Source organism: Lichenostomus cassidix, chromosome 3, assembly GCF_008360975.1.
Source record: "Lichenostomus cassidix isolate B80296 chromosome 3, HeHo_3.0, whole genome shotgun sequence".
Taxonomy (NCBI): domain Eukaryota; kingdom Metazoa; phylum Chordata; class Aves; order Passeriformes; family Meliphagidae; genus Lichenostomus; species Lichenostomus cassidix.
Genome location: NC_139483.1, coordinates 87,986,683 through 88,008,729, shown reverse-complemented (window position 1 = coordinate 88,008,729; position 22,047 = coordinate 87,986,683). Strand labels below are relative to the sequence as shown.

Sequence of the window (22,047 nt, the reverse complement as noted above, 5' to 3'; positions counted from 1 at the left end):
CAAGTACACAAATATGTTTCAGTCTTTCTACCCATTGTTATTTTAGTATTTTAAGTAACAATTCCATGAAAAAAGCTGAATATATTGGGCTACTGTAGTAGTTCAGCTACTATAAAGTCCTTATGTAAGTTGCTGTGTTTCTATAAAAGAGTTGGTCACAGTGATACAAATGTATATAAAATGGATGTCTTTGTATACATATATTTGTGTACATATGTGTTGTGAATGGTGATGGGTGTTAAAGTTTCAAACCCTATAGACAGGTATTTCTCAAAAGTCATGTCTTATATTAAAATAGCTATCTCTGTATCCATTTATAAAAGTATTGATATATATTGATTTATATAGCCGAATCAATATATATAATTATATATATTGATTCAGAAAACAAGGCCAGATTTGGTTGGTTTTCAAAGAACATAATTAGATAGTCATTGTTATAATTACTTATAATATCATGCCCTGGTCAATGTAGTTGTCTTATGTGATGGTGATGTGAAACTGCAGTCTAACAATGACTGCTACAAGCAGATTTATGTACAACATTTTAAAAATACTTCCATATTTAACAGCAATTGGCAAGCAACATTTCTTTATCACATGCTGAAAATTTTACTGACCTTTGTTTTTCAAGAAATCCTGAGTTCCTGGAGCTCCTCCTTCACCATTCAATATTGTGCCACCTGTGGACCAAAGAAGATGAAGCCTCTTGCTTATCTGGGCCTTTTCCCACCAAAAGCCCAGCACAGCATTTCTTCTTCAAAACAGCATAATCTGCAGCTGTCATTACATCAAGAACATCAAGAATGAAGTTCCAGCCAGCCAGTGATGTCAGTGGTGTCACATATGCAGAGCATGTGCACAGTGGGTGGGTGTGTACATGGATGTACATAAAAGTGTGCACACACCTATGATGTATAAGCAGTCCTATTGCTCACAATTCTGTACTAAATAACTGACCAGGGCCAAAGGTTTATGCCCTAGCTGTGATGCCTATTCACATGCACATTACTAATATCACTTCCTTCCTCTCCCCCAAAGGACCCTGTTCCCTACAGAGAACACAGTTTTTTTACCCAGCCATGTCTGGGTATGGCCTGGGAGAGGACTAGCTGGCAAATGCTGAGACTGAGGAGAGCACTAAACATTAAACAGCAAAGAGGCCCAGAGTGGTCAATGTGGACACCACAACCAAAGGCACTGCTTACTTAGGGCTTCTTTGCCCACCAGGGAAGTGGTTGAAGTACCATTCCTGGAGGTATTAAAAAACATGTATATGTGTGGCCTGGGGACATGGTTTAGTGCTGGACTTGGCAGTGCTGGGTTAATGTTTGGATCTTAAGGGTCTTTTCCAACTTAAAATGGTTCTATGGTTTAGCAGCATTGTAACTCTGCACAGAAAGCTCTTACTAGCTGGATGAATCCCTCCCTATCTTGTCATAAGCAAGACTCAAGCATGTGCTCCATAATAGGAATTGCAATGTGGCACTCCTACTGTTACACTTGAAGTCCTTACTGTCACTCAGAGGAAGCCACTCACCAAGGCAGCCCTAATAATTAAACATAATATTCAGAGCCTCTGAAACCAGAGCTAATGGGCTCTGTAAAATGCAGTCAGACCAAAGAGCAGGGCCACATGATCACACTGCAGAGAGCTGCAAGGAGAAACACTTTCTGCTTTCCTGCACATATGTATTCCCAGATGAGCAATTAACAGAGGAAGATTAACTGTTGCCTTGGAAAAGGCTATGCATCCATCCCCCAGTACCAGCTGGACAGTGAGGACCACATTAGTGGCAGCTGGAGGATGGCAAGAGAAAACAAACCAGATAAGAGAAGTCACAGGCTCCAGCCAGAGTCTTGTATATCTTCACACTCTATTAGCTGGACTCAGGTATTTATAACTGTGATAAAGTCATACACAGCACAGCTCATATCTAGGAGGGCAATTGTCGTAGTCTGGAGGATAACAGCTGATCTTATGTGATAGCCATTTAACTATTTTTCTATCTGGATGCATAGGAGTAGAAAAAGAGGCAGAGGAATCAGCCCAAATATATCATAGAATATTCCAAAATGTTCTTTGAAAGATTTTTATTTAAATTTCAAACAAAAACAAAACCAGAGGCAGCTATTACAAAGAGATAAAACAAAGAAAGTGTTTTACTTTTGCCCAATAGCTATCCTCTGGCAGTCCCCAACCTCCCAGTCCTTTGCAGATGATCAGTGAAGGCCAACATATTTGAATTTATTTCCAGACCTAGTCAGTTCAAGAATTGACCGAAAATGTGCTTATGGTCATTAAAATACCTAACATCCTTGAACTATGTCTGGAATAACACTTGGCAGAATTACTGGTTTCTGTACAACAAATTAACATTTAACACTAGAGTAAAAAAAAATCATGGAAATAGGCTTGCTATCTTTAAATTATGATTACCAGTAAAATAGAATTTAGCTGAAGGTCCAGACATAAAACATTCTGGCCCAGGAAAATCATGCTGGAATATGAAGTTGACTCCCTTCTGTGCTGTTGTTTCAACTAAAACACTGACTAATATTAATTACAATATCATACTGGGATGAGTAAGTTTACCTAGGCTCACTTTTTAGACACACCATTTCCTCACTAACCTTTTAACAAAAACTCCCTGACTCCGCAAACCTTTCTGTGTTTGCTTGGTGTCACAGAATAGCCTTTTGGCCATTAGATATGTAGCTCTTGGAAGGTACATCAGTATTTGCAAAACAGGGTTTGCATTTCTCCTGTTTGCAGACTTGAAGGATATGTGAAGCTCTGAACACTGATCAGAATAAGTCAATTTCTCATTTTTAGAAGCTTTCTGGTGAAGTGAAGGCAACTGTTATACTGCTATTCGCTATCTGGAAATTACACAACAGCTCTAGGACATGTTAATCATTTACATCGGTGCACTTCTACATTATTTTGCCAGACTAAAACAATGAGAATGTGTGCTAAATTACTACAACAGTTAGACAGTTTAAATGAGAATCGCAGCAAACAATGGTCAGAAGAGACATGGCTAAAGGTTTTCTCACAAGCCATAATATTCAGAATGCTAATCCAAGGGTGAAATCTTTTTAATTTTTGTCTTCACAGTTTTAGAAATTCTTGAAATGTTACGCTTACCTAACAATTATACAAAAGCATACCTGATTTGGCAACTGCTCTCAATTTTGCAGGAGAAGTCACAGCAGTGATCAGGTTGCACAGCAAAGTTCCTCTGCTATTCATTTTCTGCAGTTCAGGTGCCTTTAATGTCCATTCATCTTTTAAATTCTGGTTGAGAAACATAGTCATTTGTTCATTACAAAACTCACTTCAGACTTAGCAGACATAGTGTGCAGAAAGGAATAACTTTGCTACTTAGGAGTCTGCTGCAAAACATGCAAAGCAAATGGGAATGTAAGTGCAGACTTCAAGACCCCTAGTCCCAATTACTGTGACTGTTTACACCTCAAGTCTGTATTTCAACGTTAGTAACAGATGCCTTATTTCCTTTAGCCAGATTTCACTTATCCTACAATGGCTTACCAGTGTATCTTCCAAAGGTTTCTTTAACTCCTCTGTATTCAGAGAGGGCTGTGCTGCTGGAATTCGTTCTGTCGTCTCTTTTATCCATTTCTTTAATGATTCCACAAGGAGCTCAAAAGTATCCATTTGTTTCTGACAAGATGATACATCCTCTTCTCTAGACAATTAAAGACAAAGAAATGACAGTATTCCTTCTAATAATTGAACTAACAAATATTATCAATCTGATTTTACTATTCCTAAATTCAAAGTGTCACAAAAGCTAATTTTATGGATACAAGCAGAATGTGCAAAAGCTAGTCTTACTGTAAAGGTAAGTTCCTATACTTTCTCATATACTTTCTCCAGTTTTCCTTTACAGCCTGATGCCAAATGGTACGGTAATGCAATATGCATAAGCAGCAATTTATATTCTATTAGAGAAGGGGAGAAGTAGGGTTTTCTTAAAATTGCCAAGAATCAAGTGAATATCAAAAATGTGAAGAATTACTTGTCTTTATGGCCCATTTTAGAGCTCTTGAGCCAGACAGACTAACTACAGAGGCATTTTTAAATACAATCTTTTTCTTTCAATAAAAAACCCCTCACTTACTCCGGTTAGCTGCAATATCTTGAGATTGCATGCAAAAGGATAGCAGTAATCACAACAGTCACACTGTGTTATTAGCCAAAGTGGAAACACTTTTTTTATTTTACTTACTTTTCCTTTATTGTCTCCTCTACCTCTTTGAATTTCTTTGACAAAGCATTTACTTTTTCTAATACCAGTGCTTTATCTCCAGGAAGAGCATGGAATGAAAGTTCTTCAAGGAGCTGCTTCAAAACTTCCAGATCCTTCTTGTGTTGTGCCAATTCTACACTAGCTTCCTGCAAAATAGGATTGCATTCTTCACATCGGACTTTACAATAACTTGTTCAAAATTAAAGTCTTGACTTTAGCTAACCAACCAAAGCTGGGGAAAAACATGCCTTGTTTCTTATTCAATCACTTAGATGAGTTAGTCTAAGAATGCACAACACACAGAAATTGAATGCTACAGTTACCTGCATGTATTGAGACACTTCACTAACATCCTTTCTTGGTGCCTCTGTCTCACTGAGCGCCTGGTTTTTCTCATCTAGAAATGATTGAAGTTTTTCTGACAGACCTTCAAATAACTCCACCTTAGTCTTTAATTCCTCCATTTTCATAAGCTTCTCTCTATGCTTGTTACTTGCTTCAGAAAACCGTCCTGCAAGTTCACTCATTTTAGCTTGCAGTGTGGATGCAGTGGATGGATCTGCTGTTTCCATGAACTTCTTCACTTTTTCATTCATGGTGTTTATACTGCTTTGGCGACCTGCAATGTCTTGTTCTAGCATCTGAAAAACACAAGAATTTGCACCTAAATTTTAAGAAGTGAAATTCATCTACCATATAAAGCAACAAATCAGTACAGCTAGACTATCAGTATAATGTATTTCAGCTAGAAAAATCCTCATGTGCAGTTTCACTACACACAACAGTCCTCTTTAGTAAGTATTTTGAATCCATTAAAAGTGCCAGCCTAAGATTTTAATTCTTTCTCAAAATCTGCATTATCAAACAAATGTTTATTTTTTCAAAGAATGCTACTTACAATGCTTTTGCTAATAATATCCTGAATAGCAGCAGAATTCAAAGGCACTTGATCTTGTTCTTTAAGGCTCTTTTCAACTCCTTCCATCCAATCCAGCATTTCATCCAAACCATCCTGGACACTTAGGGATCGTGTCAGAGTTACTTGAAGCTTCTCATTCCTTTCATTCACTGATTTGGATAAATTGTCATATCTTTCCACAATATCATCTGACAGAGAGAAAATATATTTTAATTTTTTCCTCTAGCCAAGCTAAGCTTTTAACTCATTTTACCAGTTCTCACCAGTTGAGTCAAAAATTGCTACGTTAGAACAAAGAAAAATATGTCAGCTTTAGTCAGTGAAAACATGGAAGCAAAGATCAAACAGAGCCAAGAAACACACTGGACAAGGAACATGAGATAGTAGCATAGAGCTGTAGTGCCCAGTTTTAAAAACTGGTTTCCATGTAGCTCTAGCTTAAGGCAGCTGTTGACTGTTCCCAAGAAATAAAATAGCACAGTGTTAAGACAGCTCTTCCACAATTATGTCTCATGTTACTGTGAGACCTGAGAGGTTCTTCCAGATGGTTCTTCATTAGACAACCAACACTTTCAAAGTAACTCTCTGAAAGTTACCTCCTATAGAGTTTCATCACCAACTCCAAAGAGTCAAGCCACAGTTGTTTTATTTTGTTGTTCTGCAAGTTACTTATGGTATTCCATGAAGAGACAGTTGTGTGATACACAGAAAGTGTCTTCAAACTTCAGGCAGTAGTGAATGTCATGCTGTGCTACTTCTTACAACTGACAGGAAAGAGTATTAAGTGTAAGTGGTAAGGTTTTGGTGGTGGTAAGGTTTTGTTTGGGACCTGTGTTTTTGGCTCATGTGAAAGGTCAAGGGCTGCCCTGAGGAAGACACAGATAGTTCCAGCCAACTCCAGCTGACCCATCACAAGGCACAGCTGAGCTCCTCAGCCAAACTGGTGATATTGCTGGGAAAATGTATTTAAGAAAAGGGAAAACACTACATGGGACTGGGAAATGAGGGAAAAGAAAGTATGAAAAGCAGCCCTGTAGAGACATCAAGGTCAGGGAAGAAAGATGAGGAGAGAGATGCTCCAGGTGCTGGGGCAGAGATTCCCCTGAAGCCTGTGGAGGATGGAGGAGCAGATAACCACACTGCAGCACATAGAGGACCCCACGCTGGAGATTTCCTGAAGGAAATGCAGCCTATATTCACACTGGAACAACATTATTCCAAAGGATTTCAGCCTGTGGAGAGGTCCCTCACCAGAGCAGGGGAAACATGAGGAGGAAGCCGCAGCAGAGAACAGCTATTATGGACTGATCACAATCATCCATTTCCCATCCACACTGCACTGTTTGGCAGGGAGGAAGTGGGAGTAGTTGGGAAGGAAGGGGTAAACCTGGAAAAAAGAGTGGGGTGGAGGATATTGTTGCTATAATTTGTCTTTGTTTCTCATTTCCAAAACCTGTTTGATTTGGCCATAAATCAAAGTTAATTTTTGCCAAGTCTATTTTGCCCATGACAGTAAACGGAAAGTGATCTCCCTGTCTTTATCTCACCCATGGGCTTTTCCTTCTTAATTTCTACCCCCATGCACTTGGGTAAGGACAGTGAGAGAGCAGGTGGGTGAGTATCTGGCAGCCAGCCAAAGTCAATCCTCCCACAGACAGTTTCTTAAAGTCAGAAGGAACTAATTCCTAAACTAAGCAGACTTCAAATAACTGCTTTTAAACAGGTTCCTTGAAGTCATGTTTCTCTGGAGAATTTGAGATCCTCAGCAAATCACTACCTCTGCTCAGCAATCCCTATTTCTGTCAAAAAAAAATGAAATGACAGTGAAAACCATATGGATCAGTATAGGAGACCAACAATAAAGTTACTGTGCTGTAATGACTTATGTCTCAACAAAACATGGACTTGAACAGTGACACAAGAATGTGGAAGCTCTGTATTTTGTCTCTTCCAGAACCTGCATGCAGACATAAGTGATAAAAAAAGGTATTAAGAAAAGCAAATATTTTACCCAGTGTTTTCTGAATCTCATCTTTGTCTGGTGTCAACTCTCCCCTTGTGTCCAATAACACTTCAGCAGCTTTTTTCAGTTTTTCTACAGCAATTTGGTGGTTAGACACTTGTCCCTGAAGAACCTGTAAAATTCCACTATTATCAGTTATGCTTTTCAATGCAGTTGATATTTACATATGCAAGGCTTGAGATATATCACAGAACCTAAACTTAGTGCTGGGAATAAACTAACTCAATTTGTGACCTCTCCTTAAGAAAAATCCTGACCAGTGGTTATGGCTGCTGTTAACCTTCTGGCCCTTGTTTTAGTTCATTCACCATCTTTTTTACCTTATATTTTAGAATACTTGTCTGACCCAACTTATTTTTTGCACGTAACTTCGAATGTGTCCTTTGATTAATTGTTTCTAAAGACCCCTTGTACAGACTAAATTATAAGCACATTTTTTAGCTCAGAATCTAAGAACAATTTAGAGGGAAAAGTGTGCAATCAAAAGCAGTAGTTACACATTCACCACCAGTGGTGTTGACGTAGGATCAGGCTGATACTGTAGCGTAAACAGGAATTGCTTGAAACAAGATGATCACCTTCAAGGTCAGGACCCCCTGAAGCAGTGCCACTGAATTTTGCCTAGGTTTGTCAATGTAACCAAGGAGCACATAGAGACTAGACATGATTTGCTCCAGAGTCAACAAAGGCAGTCAGGCTGAATCAACTTCTAGTGGCTTTGTTACTCTAGTGTATAAAACTACTTTAGGGTAAATAATCCCTAAATTATTTCAGACCTTTCTGCTGGCGTTTGTTTTGATTCACTTGAACTTTATACAAGTCCAAAATGAAGGGAATTCTCATTTCTTTTCTGATATTCACTGATACTCAATGAATATATGAATCAAAAAGTAATCTTATGTGCCCTGCCAGCACAAAGAAGTCATGTCAGTGCATTCAGCACTGGTACCCAGAGCATAATAGTGTGCTAGAGCACAGTACATAATCCTGCTGACCCATTTGAAACAACAAGTCTCAGAGAGACCTGAAGAGGCTTAGGCTAGTGCTTGTGCAGAAAGAAAAAGAAAAAAAGAAAAAAAAAAAAAAAAGAAAGAAAAAAAAAGATGTACCAGAAGACCTTGTATATTAACAGAAGGCAAGAAAGCTGATGCCAGAGGCAGTGAAGAATATTCTGAAGAACAGTTAATCCCCATAAAAAGATTAGACCTCACCATGCTGCCAAGGTCTGTGTCTAGCTGGATTATCAGCTGCATGTGTTGGCTACAAGGGACAGCTTTAACTTGCAACACCTCTCTTCCTCAAAATACTCTTTGTTTTGCTTTCATTAATTGGCTTTCTTTCTTCAGCCTCCTGTTTCTTCTCTTCCTTTGAATATTTTGACATGTTGTACCCTCTCCCTTCTTCCCAACTCATATTCATTGAGTGCTCTTTTGTCTGGCAAGTAATCCATGTAGACATTTAATAAAAAGAACCCTAGAACTCACTCCTTTTGTATTACTTCCATGAAAATTTGCATTATAGAGAATATAATTCATTTTGGCATAAAGAACAAAAAGTTTAAATGAAGCTTCAAACTGTAATTGGCTTTATTCCTCCTCTTTCAGTGCTTAGAAACACAAATGTATCTAAAACATTCAATTGTTAGGAGTTCACAATTTACACTTTTAACTTTGTTGTCTTAAACGTGGCTGTAATTTGTCTCCTTTTGCTGTCATGCACCAAAGTGTTGAGCAATTCCAGAGGCCAATTTGAAAGATACCATGGGTAAAGGTAACTATTTCTCAGGCTGATGAAAGGGAAATGGTTAAAGCATGTACTTTCCAAAAGCCATTGTCTATCATTTTTCAATAGTAAATATATCTGACCTGCACTGATTCTTCACCAAGCACAGACAAAACAGTGAAAAAGTGCCCAACCAATAGTCTTTCTCTCTGAAAAACAAATAATCTTCAATTTTATTTATAGTATAGGTGATTGAATGTGTTTATGAAAATATAATAGTCAGTTCAAAGATGATAGACTGTATGAAACTTTATGTAAAAGTCATCTTATACTTGGGGTCCTAAAGCTTTCTCCAAACCTACACTTTATACGGTAGCCAGAGTTTTATCTTCACAAGTCCTATCACTAAGTTGTCCTGTCTATACTAGGATATACATAAAGTCATGAGTTACATCCTCAGTGGGGAAAAATAAAAAATACTGGTTTTCTGTGCAGCTCAAATTATGTTAAATTTACTCTCTGCAGGGTATATAGCACTGGGTGCAACTGAAACAGGCAAACAGATCACTCACATCACACTGCTCACCTGGTATGAACCCTTTCATAATGAAGTAACACACAAATGTGAACAGAAAAAAAAAAACAAGAGTCACAGACAACAATCAAATGGTATTCTCTATCAGGAACCCTACCCAAGCCTTCCTCTGATAGCAACCCATAATCACTAAATCCTTTTTTGTTCAAAAACCTTCCAGACTTCACCCCATCATTTGCTAAGTGATACAAAACACATCTTGGTTTCACCAGTGCTAATGGCATCTTGGTACCCCATTTTTTTTCACCCAGTGCTTTTCAGATATCACTCTGGACAGCCAAATTTCAGAACCATAGAAGTTCTATGCCCACATGCAAGGCAAGAATTTGGCCTGCAGCCACTTGGATTATATTAGATCATCCTGTTTTTCAGACAAAAAGCAGTTCTTTTTAGGACAAAAGTACTTCTGCATTTTAAAGCTTTTCACCTTGGTTTCTTCAAGTTGTCTTTGGAGATTTTTGGGATCCACTGCAATTGGCTCTGATAGTTGTTTGCTCACAGCTATTTCAGAGGCTTGGAGACCTGACAAAAGTCCAGATGAGGCATCTTCATAATGCTGGTATTTATCCACCAGGTCTTTAAGGTTATTTCCAAGAATGCTACACTAAAGGAGTAGAAAAGAAACATGCAAATACACAGGCATTAAACTGTGTGCTGCATTTCATACCAATCTCTAAGTCATACATTCTTTCCTGTGATATTGCATCATTTTTTTCTGCCATCATTTCACTGTCTAACTGATTTATGAACTAAAACATGAGAGCTGGACAGGCCAGGCAGGTTTTACCAGTTTGTGCTCCTAAAGGGTGATTTAGGATCAAATCACTGATGTAGGTGGAAAACTGGAATCTAACTTGCAGTATTAGAATAGGAAAAGATTCAGGAATAATTTTTGATTCACCAATATAAAGATTCTTTATCAGAACTCTGCCACCAAAAATGTATAAAGCTAGTGGAAAGTAGAAATATAGAAAGGCAGTGGAAGCTAGAAATTAAAACAAAAAAATAAGGAGAGATGTGTATTTTCATTAAAATAAAGACAGTGGAGTACTGTTTTCATAACTACCTTACCTGCATAATGAATCCAAAGTGATATGGCTCTGTATTGTATATATGTTTTGTTTTCTTCATTTAAAAATGTCATCTGAACAAGATGCTATGAGTCCTATATGATAGCGTGCCCCAAAATGTTTACAGCAAATTGTCACATTAAAAAGTCAGTGAAACTCTTTCAGACTTTCTGGAGATGGTTTCACAAGCAAAATCTGATTGTATCAAGTCATAATATTTATAAATAGTTACATTAAATATTTATATTCTTGACCTTCCAGTCACTGCATTTTGATATTTACATATGGTACTTGGTCTCCATCTGGTGGGCAGACATAGAACATGCTTATTTATAGAACCAGTTAACCAAGAACTGACTTTGAGATTCCTTCAACATATAAGCCTACAAAATCATGTCTCACACATGCAAATACATATATATAAAAGTAAAAGCAATCTAAGTATTTATTAAAAGCAAGAAGCTTTTACAAAAGGCAAAAAAAGGTTACTACAAATTCATTTACAACTTGGAAAATCTCACTAATTGTGGATGATCTCACTTTTTACAATTCTGTCCTTCAAGTCTCAAAGAGTAGTCTGCTTTGTTCTGCCTATTTACTGTAAAATACTTAAAGCATGTATATTATAACTCTGCTAAATGTATATATGGAAAGGATAGAATTTCACAAATTCTTTCTTGATTTTAAAAATCAAGCTGCTGGAGTGAGATTTTTATGTGCATAAAAATAAGCTCTATGAAAATTTTATTATGAAATCTTTACATTCACACTCAAACTAATTCAATAAGCTAACTGGAGGAAATCTAACCTGTTAATACAAGCTTTTAGCCTCCCTGTTCATACCAGTTAAGAGGGGAAAGGAACATGTGCTTCCATAAATGAAGAGCTACCTTGACAAACCGAGAAGACAAGTTTCCCACTGTTTTCTTAATCAAACAATCAAATATATGTCTTTATAGAATTTACATTTCTGAGCACAAAAACCTTAAATAAATAAAAATTTCAAGACAAAGATGGCCACTCTTGCAGACCAATGCTGTACCAGTGGACACTGAAGGTCTACTAAGGCATTTGAACCTATGATCTTAGAAAATAATGAAATGGCACAGTCAAAAGCTACTGACTGCAACTCTCTCTTCAATGGTTCAATTATTAATTATCTCAGAAGTTTACAGTTCTGTAATATTATAATATATGGACCAATACTGTTGGTTTTTTGAAAACAACTGGAAATTTGGCACGTGACACCAGTTGGTGATGTTTGTCTGGTTCTACCAGACAGATTCCATACATGAACCTGGCACAGATTATCTTCCATACATGAACCTGGCACAGCTAGATTATCTTCCCTCTCTAAGATACATGGAGGATTTTGCACTGCTAATTACTCAGTAGTTAGAGACTAATCTGAGATTGTTAAGGATAAAATGTTTCCTTGGCAGTGCAGTGGAAAACAATTGCTGTCCTCAAATCACTATGTTCTTTCATAACTAGTGCTGACAACAAAGGTCACATTGGGACAAATAATTTCAGGATACAGATTAAAATTAAAATTTTACCTATTCTTTTTGGCATAGTATCTCTCTTTGTACACTCATTTAATTAGTAGGGAGCCAAGTAAATAAGCAGTTGTGGGAAATATTGCAAGTAACATAAAGGAACATTATACATCTAAAAGTATTACAATTTCTTTCCACCCCAAAACATTATTACAGGCATTCTGAGCTGCCACAATCTCAACAATGAAGAATTCTGGTCCCATTTTTTCCTTGTAACGCAAAGTAGAAAGTATCATCCATTTAGACCTTTAATACTCTGACATTTGACTAGAGTAGATCTTCTAGAAAAGCATCTTGTTCTGCTAACTTCAAGAAACAAAGAATTTACAACTTCCCAGAGTGTTTGTTTCATCAGCTAGCTCCTTGTCACACAAATTGCTAAATCAATTACAGTGGTCATTCCTATTCAGTATAAATAAAACTTACCTTAGTATAGAGAGATTTGAAGCGATCTGAAGCTCTATCCAGTTTATTTTGCACTTCAGCATATGTAGCCGAGGTATCAATACCATCTTTGTCAACCTTCACACCATCTCTTTTGCTACATGACCTTGCAGCATCCAAAACCCTTTGTCCAGAAATAGTAATATATCGTAAATCACCTTTGTGAGATATAACATCTTCTGAAAAACTCTTCTGCCTTTTCAGTTTGACCATAATACCACTGAAGTCAGAAGCCCCTGCCTCCAAATTGCCAAGTTCTTGTTCTGCCTGCTGCAGCCAGGTTTCAAATTCACTATAGTCTGCATCAAATTTCTCCAATTCTTCTCTTAGAGAATGAGTCAATTTCATTTTTCGTTCTGATTCAGCCAAAGCAGTCTCATACTGAGCCTTCAGCTCTTTCATGTTCCTTTGCATCTTTTCTTTTTCTTCAGGGGTAAGGTAGTGCCCTTGTTTCTCAAGCAGTGCCTGAGCAGACTGAGTTGCTACTATGATAGCCTGCTGCTGTGAAATAATTTTGTCATGTTGAGCCTACAAAAAAAAGCAGAAATTACAACTAGCACCTTCTCACATGGTTCCTTAGAAAAGGACATGTAAAACAAAGACCATCAAAATGATAAAAGGCTTCTCTAATTTTTATATTATTTATTTTAAAACCCCACGTGATTTCGGTAATTTAAGTGAGTGTGATTCTTGGTCGTCATACTTCTGTGCATTTAAAAAATTCTACAAAACATTCAATGGAAATTTTTGCCAAATATACAGGCCTTGACCATATGAAAATGTTCAAATATTATTGCAACTCAGCAATATCTGGACGTATATATCACACAAACATTTTCCCCTGTACTTCCAAAAGACAACTCTGTAGAGCAAAACTAGACATTATCAATCTCTTTAACTTTTTTCCCTAATAAAATTAATTTTCTTATTACTTATATTGTAGCTACCATTACAAAGAAGAAGACCAAAAGGAATGAAAGAATAAAATATAATACAGACTACACTCAGCGTAATTACACTCTTCTTGCACTAAGTGAACAAACATTATTACTTGGGTTTTTAAATTTCATTTTTCAAAATCAAGAGCCGTGATTCTTATCAAATATAGTAAGTTATAAAACAGGTCCAGCTGACACTAAAAATCAAGACACAATCAATGCATTAAAATTTTTCAATCCCATAAAAAATACTTAAATCCAGGAATTAGTACTGTATTCCAAATGAAAAACATATTTCAAATATAGTCTTTAAAAAAATTCTTCATTCTTGAAGGTCTTCTACTCCCATGAAAAATAGCTATGTAAAATAAATGGTATGTTTTTCTTCCAAGAGTACAGTGGGCAATTATCCTGTAGGCACTAGGTGCAGAAATGAACTGTCAAAAAAGTGGCAGTAAACATTTCATGTACAAAAACCCAATTATCTTATTTTCTTTGGTTGCTTTGGGGGTTCTGGTTTTTGGGGGTTTTTTAGATAAAAAAGGAAATCCAAAATAAAATCAGCTACAAGCATAATAATTTTCTTTAAGGCGTCCCTCAACTCACACCTAAAAGTTGTTGGTTTCTCAACTGTAAGACAGCAAACACCATAAAACTGACCTCTTATTGTTTTAAATGCTTCCAATTATCTTACCTGCAAACTCTATTTTTAAAATGCTGAACTGTAATTTTATGTAACTCACCCTTCTGACGCCTTCAAACATTACTTTGCCCATGTGTTAAAGTTGTAGTGAATCAAGACTGTAATTTCAGTAAACTATTACTTGCAGCAATTTGCAATCAGTATTCACAGGGGATTAGAGGGGGATGAATAATTTGGGTATCAAAAAGATTTTGGAAAAGGTTGCATAAAGGGTATGAATTTATGTTGCTACATTTTGCATTTTATTTGCCTGCATCAATTTCTCACTACAAAAAATAATAATAGACTCACCACAAAGATTCTTTCTTTACATTTACCTTGTAGAATGTGTCCTTTCTCTTATTTTGCAGGAAACAACTATAGTAACAGCAAAAAAGTGACAAATGTGCAATGGATTCTAACTACTGAAATTCCTACCACTGTGTATCACTATCTTCCTAGTGCCTGCTCCAAAGCCTATGACAGAAAGGATGAGATTAAGTTCACTTATGTTGTGTAAGGAGTGATACACTTAGCACCCAAATGTTGAATAAATCAGGTAACAATAAATACCTTGACTTTCTGATACTGCTGGTTCAAATTATCATCTGTGCTTTTTGCTAGTCCATCCACCTGAGTTTCAATGTCTTCCTGCATTTCCAGCAGATTACCATTGACATCATCCTCTTCTCCTTCCAAAACTTTCACATCTCCTTCTTCAAAGTGTGTTCCATTCTGTTCTATCACTTGCTTAAATTTCCGGCCATGCTCTGCTTCTTTATCCACATTTGATAACCAATCCAAAAGATTTTCTATTGTATTTTTACTTTCTTCCAGCTGTTCTATGGCTGCAACCTACATTGAAATTTCAATTTCGATTTAGAAATAATCTTTAAGGATTACAAAACATCAAAAAAATATACAAATTACCCATTTAAAATACATTAACATCAAAGAAAGTTTTTGATAAATATAGAGGTTGCTGTTTATTTATTTTGTAAGAGAATAAACCAACACTTTATTAGTTACCCAAATGAAATATGATTTTAATGTCTCCACAGTTTATCAATATGTATTGAGTTGACTTGGACAGGTTTTGGAATCAGGGGGGCTGCAGGGGTGGCTTCTCTGAGAAGCTGCCAGAAGCTTTCTCCATGTCTGACAGGCCCAGTGTCAACCAGCTCCAACACGGACCCACCACTTGCTAAGGCCAAGCCCATCAGCAATGGTGGTAGCAACTCTAGGATAACACAGTCAAAATGTCAAAAAAAAAAGCATTAAAAACAGCAGCCTAAAGAGAGGGGTGAGAGTATGTGAGAGGAACAACTCTGCAGACACCAAGGTCATACAGAAGGAGGGTGAGGAGGTGCTCCAGGTGCCAGAGCTGAGATTCCCCTGCAGCCCATGGTGAGGCAGCTGTGCCCCTGCAGCTCATGGGGACCATGGGGATGCAGAGATCCACCTGCAGCCCAGGGAGGACTCCACTCCAGAGCACGTGGATGACCAAAGGAGGCTGTGACCCTGTGGGAAGCCCACACTCAAGCACACTCCTAGCACGGCTTGTGACCCCACAGGGTCATTCCACATACTGGAATAGTGTGCCTGAAGGACTGCACCCCTTGGAAGGGACCATACTGGAGCCCATGGGAAGAACTCACATTGGAGAAGTTCATGGAGGAGTGTCTCCTATGTGAGGGACCCCACAGTGGCACAGGGGAAGAGCGTGAGGAGTCTGCTCCTTGAGGAGGATGGAGCAGCAGAGCCAACGTGTGATGAACTGACCACAAACCACACTCCCCATCCCCCTGCAGCTGTGATGGGATTGAGGGAGAGAACTCCAGAGCTGAGTTCAGGAACAAGGAAGGGGTGGAGGGAAGGTATCTTTAGGATTTCGTTTTTATTTCTTATAATCCTATTCTGATTTGATTGGCAATAAATTAATTTTCCCAAGTCAAGCCTATTCTGCCTGTGACAGCAACTGTGAGTTAATTCTCCCTGCCCTTATCTCAACTGATAAGCTTTTCATTAAATTTTCTCTCCTTTGTCCAGCTGAGGAAGGAAGTGATGGAATGGCTTTTTGCCATCCAGACAAGGTCAACACACCACACAAAAGTAACTTGCACGACTAATACCGTACGGCATGAGAAAGGTTTGAATAAAGGTATGAAATGGTTGCCTAAAAACCTTTTCTGTTTCCTGCTTAATTGCTGTTGTCATAGCTTTGTCCAGTTCTTTTTTGGACTCTTCTGCCTTCTGGCTAAGAAGCAAACACTTTGTCTTAGCTTCATTCAGTTTCTGTTCCAGAACAGTCTTGTCTTCTTGTGACAACTTTCCTCCATTCTCTTTCAAGAAGGTTTCAGTATTTTTCACAATCTCTGCCAGTGTCTGGGCACTTGTTCTCATGTCTTTTTGTATCTCCTTTTGAGAAAAAAGAAAGCAAATAGGAGTTAGTAAATTATTAATGAGATCTGTCCAATCAACTTAATTGGAACTATCTCTCTTCTGGGGTAAGCAAAACACGGGTCCTTTCTAACTGCACATAATACTTTACTAAATTGCAGACAATTATTAAAATCAAAGACATCAGCATCTGACAATGCTGTTGCAGCTCAAACTGTCTTTTCTGAGTTTTTTTTTAATTTGCAAATCTGTTTGCTTACAGTCTTATTCAGACTGAGGCCACTTTTTTCCCTTTGTTTAACAGTTCAAACATTGCATTTCCATGTATGCAGAAGAACATATAACTTATTTTTTTAGAAATCAACAGATCAAGTAGATCTGCTGCACTGCAGTTAATAAAGTGAATCTCCTGACAAATTCCAGTTTATTACTAGCCTAACAGAAAGCTGCTGAAAATCAGGCAACTGAATAGAAGTCAGAAAATTGTAGTCATCTTTCCCAGGTGAAAGTTTTCCCATATTTCTTCTTCATTTTGTTCAGGCCAGAAACGGCATAAAAGTGGAATTTTTTTCTTCTATTGTAATCAATCATAATATTTCAGTCTCTCAAGAATGTTTACATCCACTGAATTTCTTAGAGGTCAGATATCTAGTTTTAATTTACCCAAAGCAGTTTTCCCAGTCTGCCTCCCAATTATCTGAGAGGAGCTTTAATTGTAGCAATTACACTGTTGAATACATACACCCAGTTACTGAAACCATTACATTTTTCACCTTTTTATGCAGTGTTACAATTTTGGAGCTGCGAGACAGAACATTTGATTTTCATTCTAGACTACGGATTTTGCAGCAATTATAGAATACAGCTTGGCAGCTAAAACTGCAGCTCATTTTAACACTTCAGCAAGTACATTAGAAACATTTTCCTGGGGTCCCTGTATCAAGAAAAGATTCTCCTCTGAACAAGATCTCTGTGCTCCCTTTCAAGCAGTGCACTGAGGATGAAAGCTCTGACTTGATCTGTAAAGTTCCATTCCCTCCTAAGACACACTTTTTCAATGGCGATTCCAAGAAATCACAGAAAGTAACAACTAGTGTGCTAGGCACCGTAGCTGATGAAAAAAATATGAAGCACATGCTGTACCAATTTTTCACTTCCCATGAATACCCCATTTAGGCCATAAATCCTTAAGACAGGTAAGAGATATTAAAAGTTACCCCAAGGGTGTCTGTGTGACTGACTAACTATAAGTACAACTTTGACAAACTAGATGTATTACTTCAAAGGTAAGTAAAGCAAGGCAAGATGAATAAGGAAATTTCTCCTTTTACAGATTACTAAACCTGACTTGGAGCTCTACAGTATAGTACATTAGTACAAGGAGAAGGAGGAAGAAGAAGAGTACCAAGTCCTTTAGTCCTTTAACTATCATAAATTCAGTATCAGCCAGGACAAAGTAAAAGCCTATAGATGACTGAATACAGCTGAAAAGCAAGGAAAGCAAGCAAACTGAAAGGGGTTTGCTACATGAGGACACTAAAGAGATTGCAAGAAACACTAATAAGAACCAGAATTCAAACCAAAACAAGAGTGAGTCAATAGAAAGCCCCAGGCAAGAGAAAGCCTTGCAGCAAAGTTTTTCAAAATCATGTGAACAGGAATAAACACTTCCTGATACCAGTTGAAAAGCTGGTTAAATTATTTTAGCATAATAAACATTCATGATTTTATCACATTCAACAGGAACAATCTCGAGCTAATATATTAACAGAATTCACGCCTGCATCAAGAGTGCTTCTTGAAATGTGTAGTACATAGTCCCTATTCTATACTGTCTCCTTGTTTGGAAGTTTATCTCCCACTGGCACATATAGGAGTGAATTCAGAGGCAGCAGTTTAAACACATGCCACTAAGCCTTTAGTTTTGGTAGGTCAAACGAATCTGTTTTACTCTCCTCTCGCATGACAAGTCTTGTTACTCAACAAAAGAGTCTAGTCACTCTCCTCTGCACTCAGTCTTCTTTAACTTCTCTGACTAGAATTATGCATACCTCCTGCTTGGTCTGGTATTGTTCCAGCTCAGCCTTGCTGTCTCCAATAACAAGAGACTCTTGCTGTCCGATGAGTCGATTTTCAGTCTGTGTAAGCAAATCACAGATTTCCTGCAGTTTCTCTTTGCATTCCTGCTGCCGTTCAGCCACATCCTATATTAGAGCCAAGCACAATTGAACAATAAGACAAAAAGTCCTCACTTCAGGGAACCAACACTCTAATAGATACTAGAAATCTTTGAACATCAATATTGCGGAGCAGTAATTTTAAAAGTATGCTGTAAACATGATAGCAGTGGTACAAAGAGCAAGATGAACATACAGAAGTTACGGATAAACCTCAAATATGTTGTAAGTAAAAGAGACCATGGTTGATGGAATTGCCCAATAGAAGTCTGGCCATGCACATATGTGAAGGATGAAATCTCCAAACAGGAGTGAAAATCCAGTCTCTTAGCCACTTGAAACCTGTGATAAACACTGTTAATTCTGAAAAAAAGGACATCAAAACTGAGGTTAGTTGTGAATGTGAGTTAGCTCTTTTTGGTATGCATAATATGTTACCTGAATAGAAACTTTGGACTTTTTAAGTAGCAGAGAAAAACAAAACATGCAAGCTCATTATCGTTACGATGTCCTAGAAAACTTATCTGTGTGTTTACTATATGCAATTTAATGCTTCTTTCACAAAAAAAAGTGGAAAGAAATGTTTTTGGAATGGCAAAATAATACAAAGTCTTCAGAATGTTAAAGCACTTTTAATTACATGTAACCTGGGGGCTGAGGTGGTGATTCTGAGTCATAACAGAGCTGCTATGAGAGGAGGTGCTGTTATGCTGCATCATTTTATCAACACCTTTGACTGTAAAAAGGCTGCTTATGCTTGCCAGCTACGGCCGTGCCAGCTGAAGAAGTAACTGGCCCAACTTGACTCACAGTTTTCCCAGTGCCCACACCTAGAACTGCAATTATCTTGGGTGATTTCACCATTTGTCTCTTGTCTCTAACCCATCTTAGTGAAAACCATCCACGGTACGTGGATTTTAACAAATCAGGTCCTTTGACTAAAAATATCCAGAAAAAAAGATCACATAAGCAGACAACCTGGCAAATTAAAGGAAAAGAAAATCTTCAGCAAGACCAAAGTGTTATGCAATGGTGTGATAGAAAATTCAGTAATAAATATAACTCAGATCAATTACCGATAAAGCTGCTGAAGAAGCACTTGTGAGAAACCTCAAGTAAATTTATCTCACTGCTAGAAAGAGCAGACCTGTGTCTGTTCATAATTTAATGTGATGTTTCTGTGAGTATACCAAAAGACAAAAATGACAATTCACCAAACTTGATCAATACCATCTTTGTTGAACTATGAATGTATCTTAAGTAAAAAGGGAAAAGATAGAAATACACTCAATACTGCATGCTGGTATCAAAATTCCTCTTCCATAGACAGAAACATTCAGCACACATTTACACAGAAAGGCAAACCTTCTGATCACCCAGCTCTTTCACTGCCTGTAACTGAGTCTCTAAACTTTCCACTTGAGAAGTTATTGCTTCCTGTGCTTGCTGAAAAGATTTCTGGGTGGTATTTAAGAGCCTCAGCAGTTGTTTGCTCTGATTAGGAGAAAGATCTTCAGCATGTTCAGAAATGAAGAACTGAACATCAAATGCAGTGGACTCCAGTTGCATTTTTTTACAGCTGAGCTCTGCAGCACTGTTCTGTAAATGAAGTGAAGGGAATTATTAGCAACAAAGAAAAATTGAGTACAAATAAACAACAAGTATCCCTACCATCTCTTCTTAGCCCCTGTTCCAAAACGCTTTTGTAGACAGTTTAGCCACGGAAAATCAAAGCTCAGGATCATTCTGACATATTCAGGTGTGACATTAAAACTTGTGCATGGTTTGCCTCAGGACAGCTTCTGTACAATTAATAAAATATGTGATCTTGAACACCTTTATTTCTTTGCTCTCTCATGGATGTCTAAAAACTGACTGACCTTCAACTCCGAAAGATATATGCCAGGTTAGGTGTAAACTTTCTAGGTTCTAGGTCTGAAGATCCAGAAATGTTAAAATATTTACTTGAAATCATTCCTTTTCTTAACTCCGCAGCAAGAATGTCACCATTTCTAGGAATGTGGCAAATTCTGCCAGGAGTTACATACTGTGGAGTCCCTATGACTGTATCATGTCTCTGGAACTCTATTATAGCACATTAAAATAACTGAATAATTTTTATTATTCATACATACAGAAGTATATGAGCTTTACTAAAAATTTTATCTGCTTTGTTTTCCATTTCTCATTTTATGAAGTGTGTAATGAAGAGTCTTTTTATATTTTCCCATCTTGTGTTCTCACATATAATTGATTTGAAAGGCAATTAAACTTCAGTTAAAATTCTGAACCCAATGCGTAAAGATCCAATTTTAATCACCGAAATATTTGTATTATAAATTAGATTTATTGCAATAAATGTAAGTAGAACCAATAGCTTTCTCAGTAATCCTAACTCTATGAAACCTTTTTTGCAAGAGAAAAAGCAAATCAACATGATTTTAGTACTGGATTATAAAGTAGTTGTCTCCTTATGTAATTACTTCTAGTCATCTGTTTAACCAACAGAGCTTAATGAGCAGGAATAAAAAACCTAGCCAATAATTAATAATAAGGAGCAACATTTGGCAGAAGCATCAACACCTGCCATAAAGAACACTTACTTTAAAGAACTGTAAACTTTTCTTCATCTCTTCAGTATCATTAGTATTCATTGTGAAGTCACTCATGATTTTATTGTTCTTTGTGATCCAGTCTGAAAATCTCTGCAGTTGGGTTAAAAGCTCCTGGTGTAATCCTGCAAGTTTAGACTAGAGAGGGAAGTTGTGTATTTATTTATGCTCCTGGAGTCTAGTTACATTTTCTACCATATTCAATTGAATCATACACATATTATTATGCTACGATAAAACAAAATAAAGAAAATTCCTTTATTTTAGCCCAATTGCCTTGACGAAAATCAAGGTAAAAACATACCATTTCCAGGTCAACAGCACAGACTATTTGTTTTGCTCGTTTTGAAGATCTATCACAGACCACCAAAAATGCTTCCTGCAAACAGTCATAGCTTATCTTCAGCTCTTTAAGTTTCTCTTCTGGAATATCCTTGTTACAAGACTTTAAGAATTCTTCTGCCAACTTCATGTCCTTTTTTAGGATAATTGCAAAGGTAGCCAGTCCTGATTCAAATGACTACAAAGAAAACATATATAAAATGCATTAAATTACCAAGAAAGATGTTTAAATCTGAATTGCTTTAACTACATTTTAAATGTCTTTTTCTAAATCGAAGGGCTATTCC

At 37.2% G+C, this 22,047-nt stretch overlaps 1 protein-coding gene across 10 annotated transcripts in view; it reads right to left on the bottom strand.

The window, feature by feature from the left end:
- Positions 1–22,047, bottom strand: part of DST (dystonin) — a 295,384-nt gene that overhangs the window by 84,867 nt on the left and 188,470 nt on the right. For 7 of the 10 annotated variants that reach the window (XM_085056610.1, XM_085056608.1, XM_085056613.1 and 4 more), the window contains 15 exons: positions 21,723–21,938; positions 21,410–21,556; positions 20,172–20,405; positions 18,681–18,833; positions 16,414–16,647; positions 14,803–15,084; positions 12,592–13,137; positions 9,964–10,140; positions 7,208–7,331; positions 5,176–5,384; positions 4,601–4,918; positions 4,257–4,423; positions 3,557–3,713; positions 3,175–3,301; positions 621–683 (listed from right to left, as the gene is read on the bottom strand). In XM_085056610.1, the coding sequence (XP_084912736.1) occupies positions 621–683; positions 3,175–3,301; positions 3,557–3,713; positions 4,257–4,423; positions 4,601–4,918; positions 5,176–5,384; positions 7,208–7,331; positions 9,964–10,140; positions 12,592–13,137; positions 14,803–15,084; positions 16,414–16,647; positions 18,681–18,833; positions 20,172–20,405; positions 21,410–21,556; positions 21,723–21,938 (3,154 nt within the window). The remainder of the gene's footprint in view (positions 1–620; positions 684–3,174; positions 3,302–3,556; positions 3,714–4,256; positions 4,424–4,600; positions 4,919–5,175; positions 5,385–7,207; positions 7,332–9,963; positions 10,141–12,591; positions 13,138–14,802; positions 15,085–16,413; positions 16,648–18,680; positions 18,834–20,171; positions 20,406–21,409; positions 21,557–21,722; positions 21,939–22,047) is intronic. The other 3 variants (XM_085056616.1, XM_085056615.1, XM_085056617.1) reach the window with 1 other exon arrangement.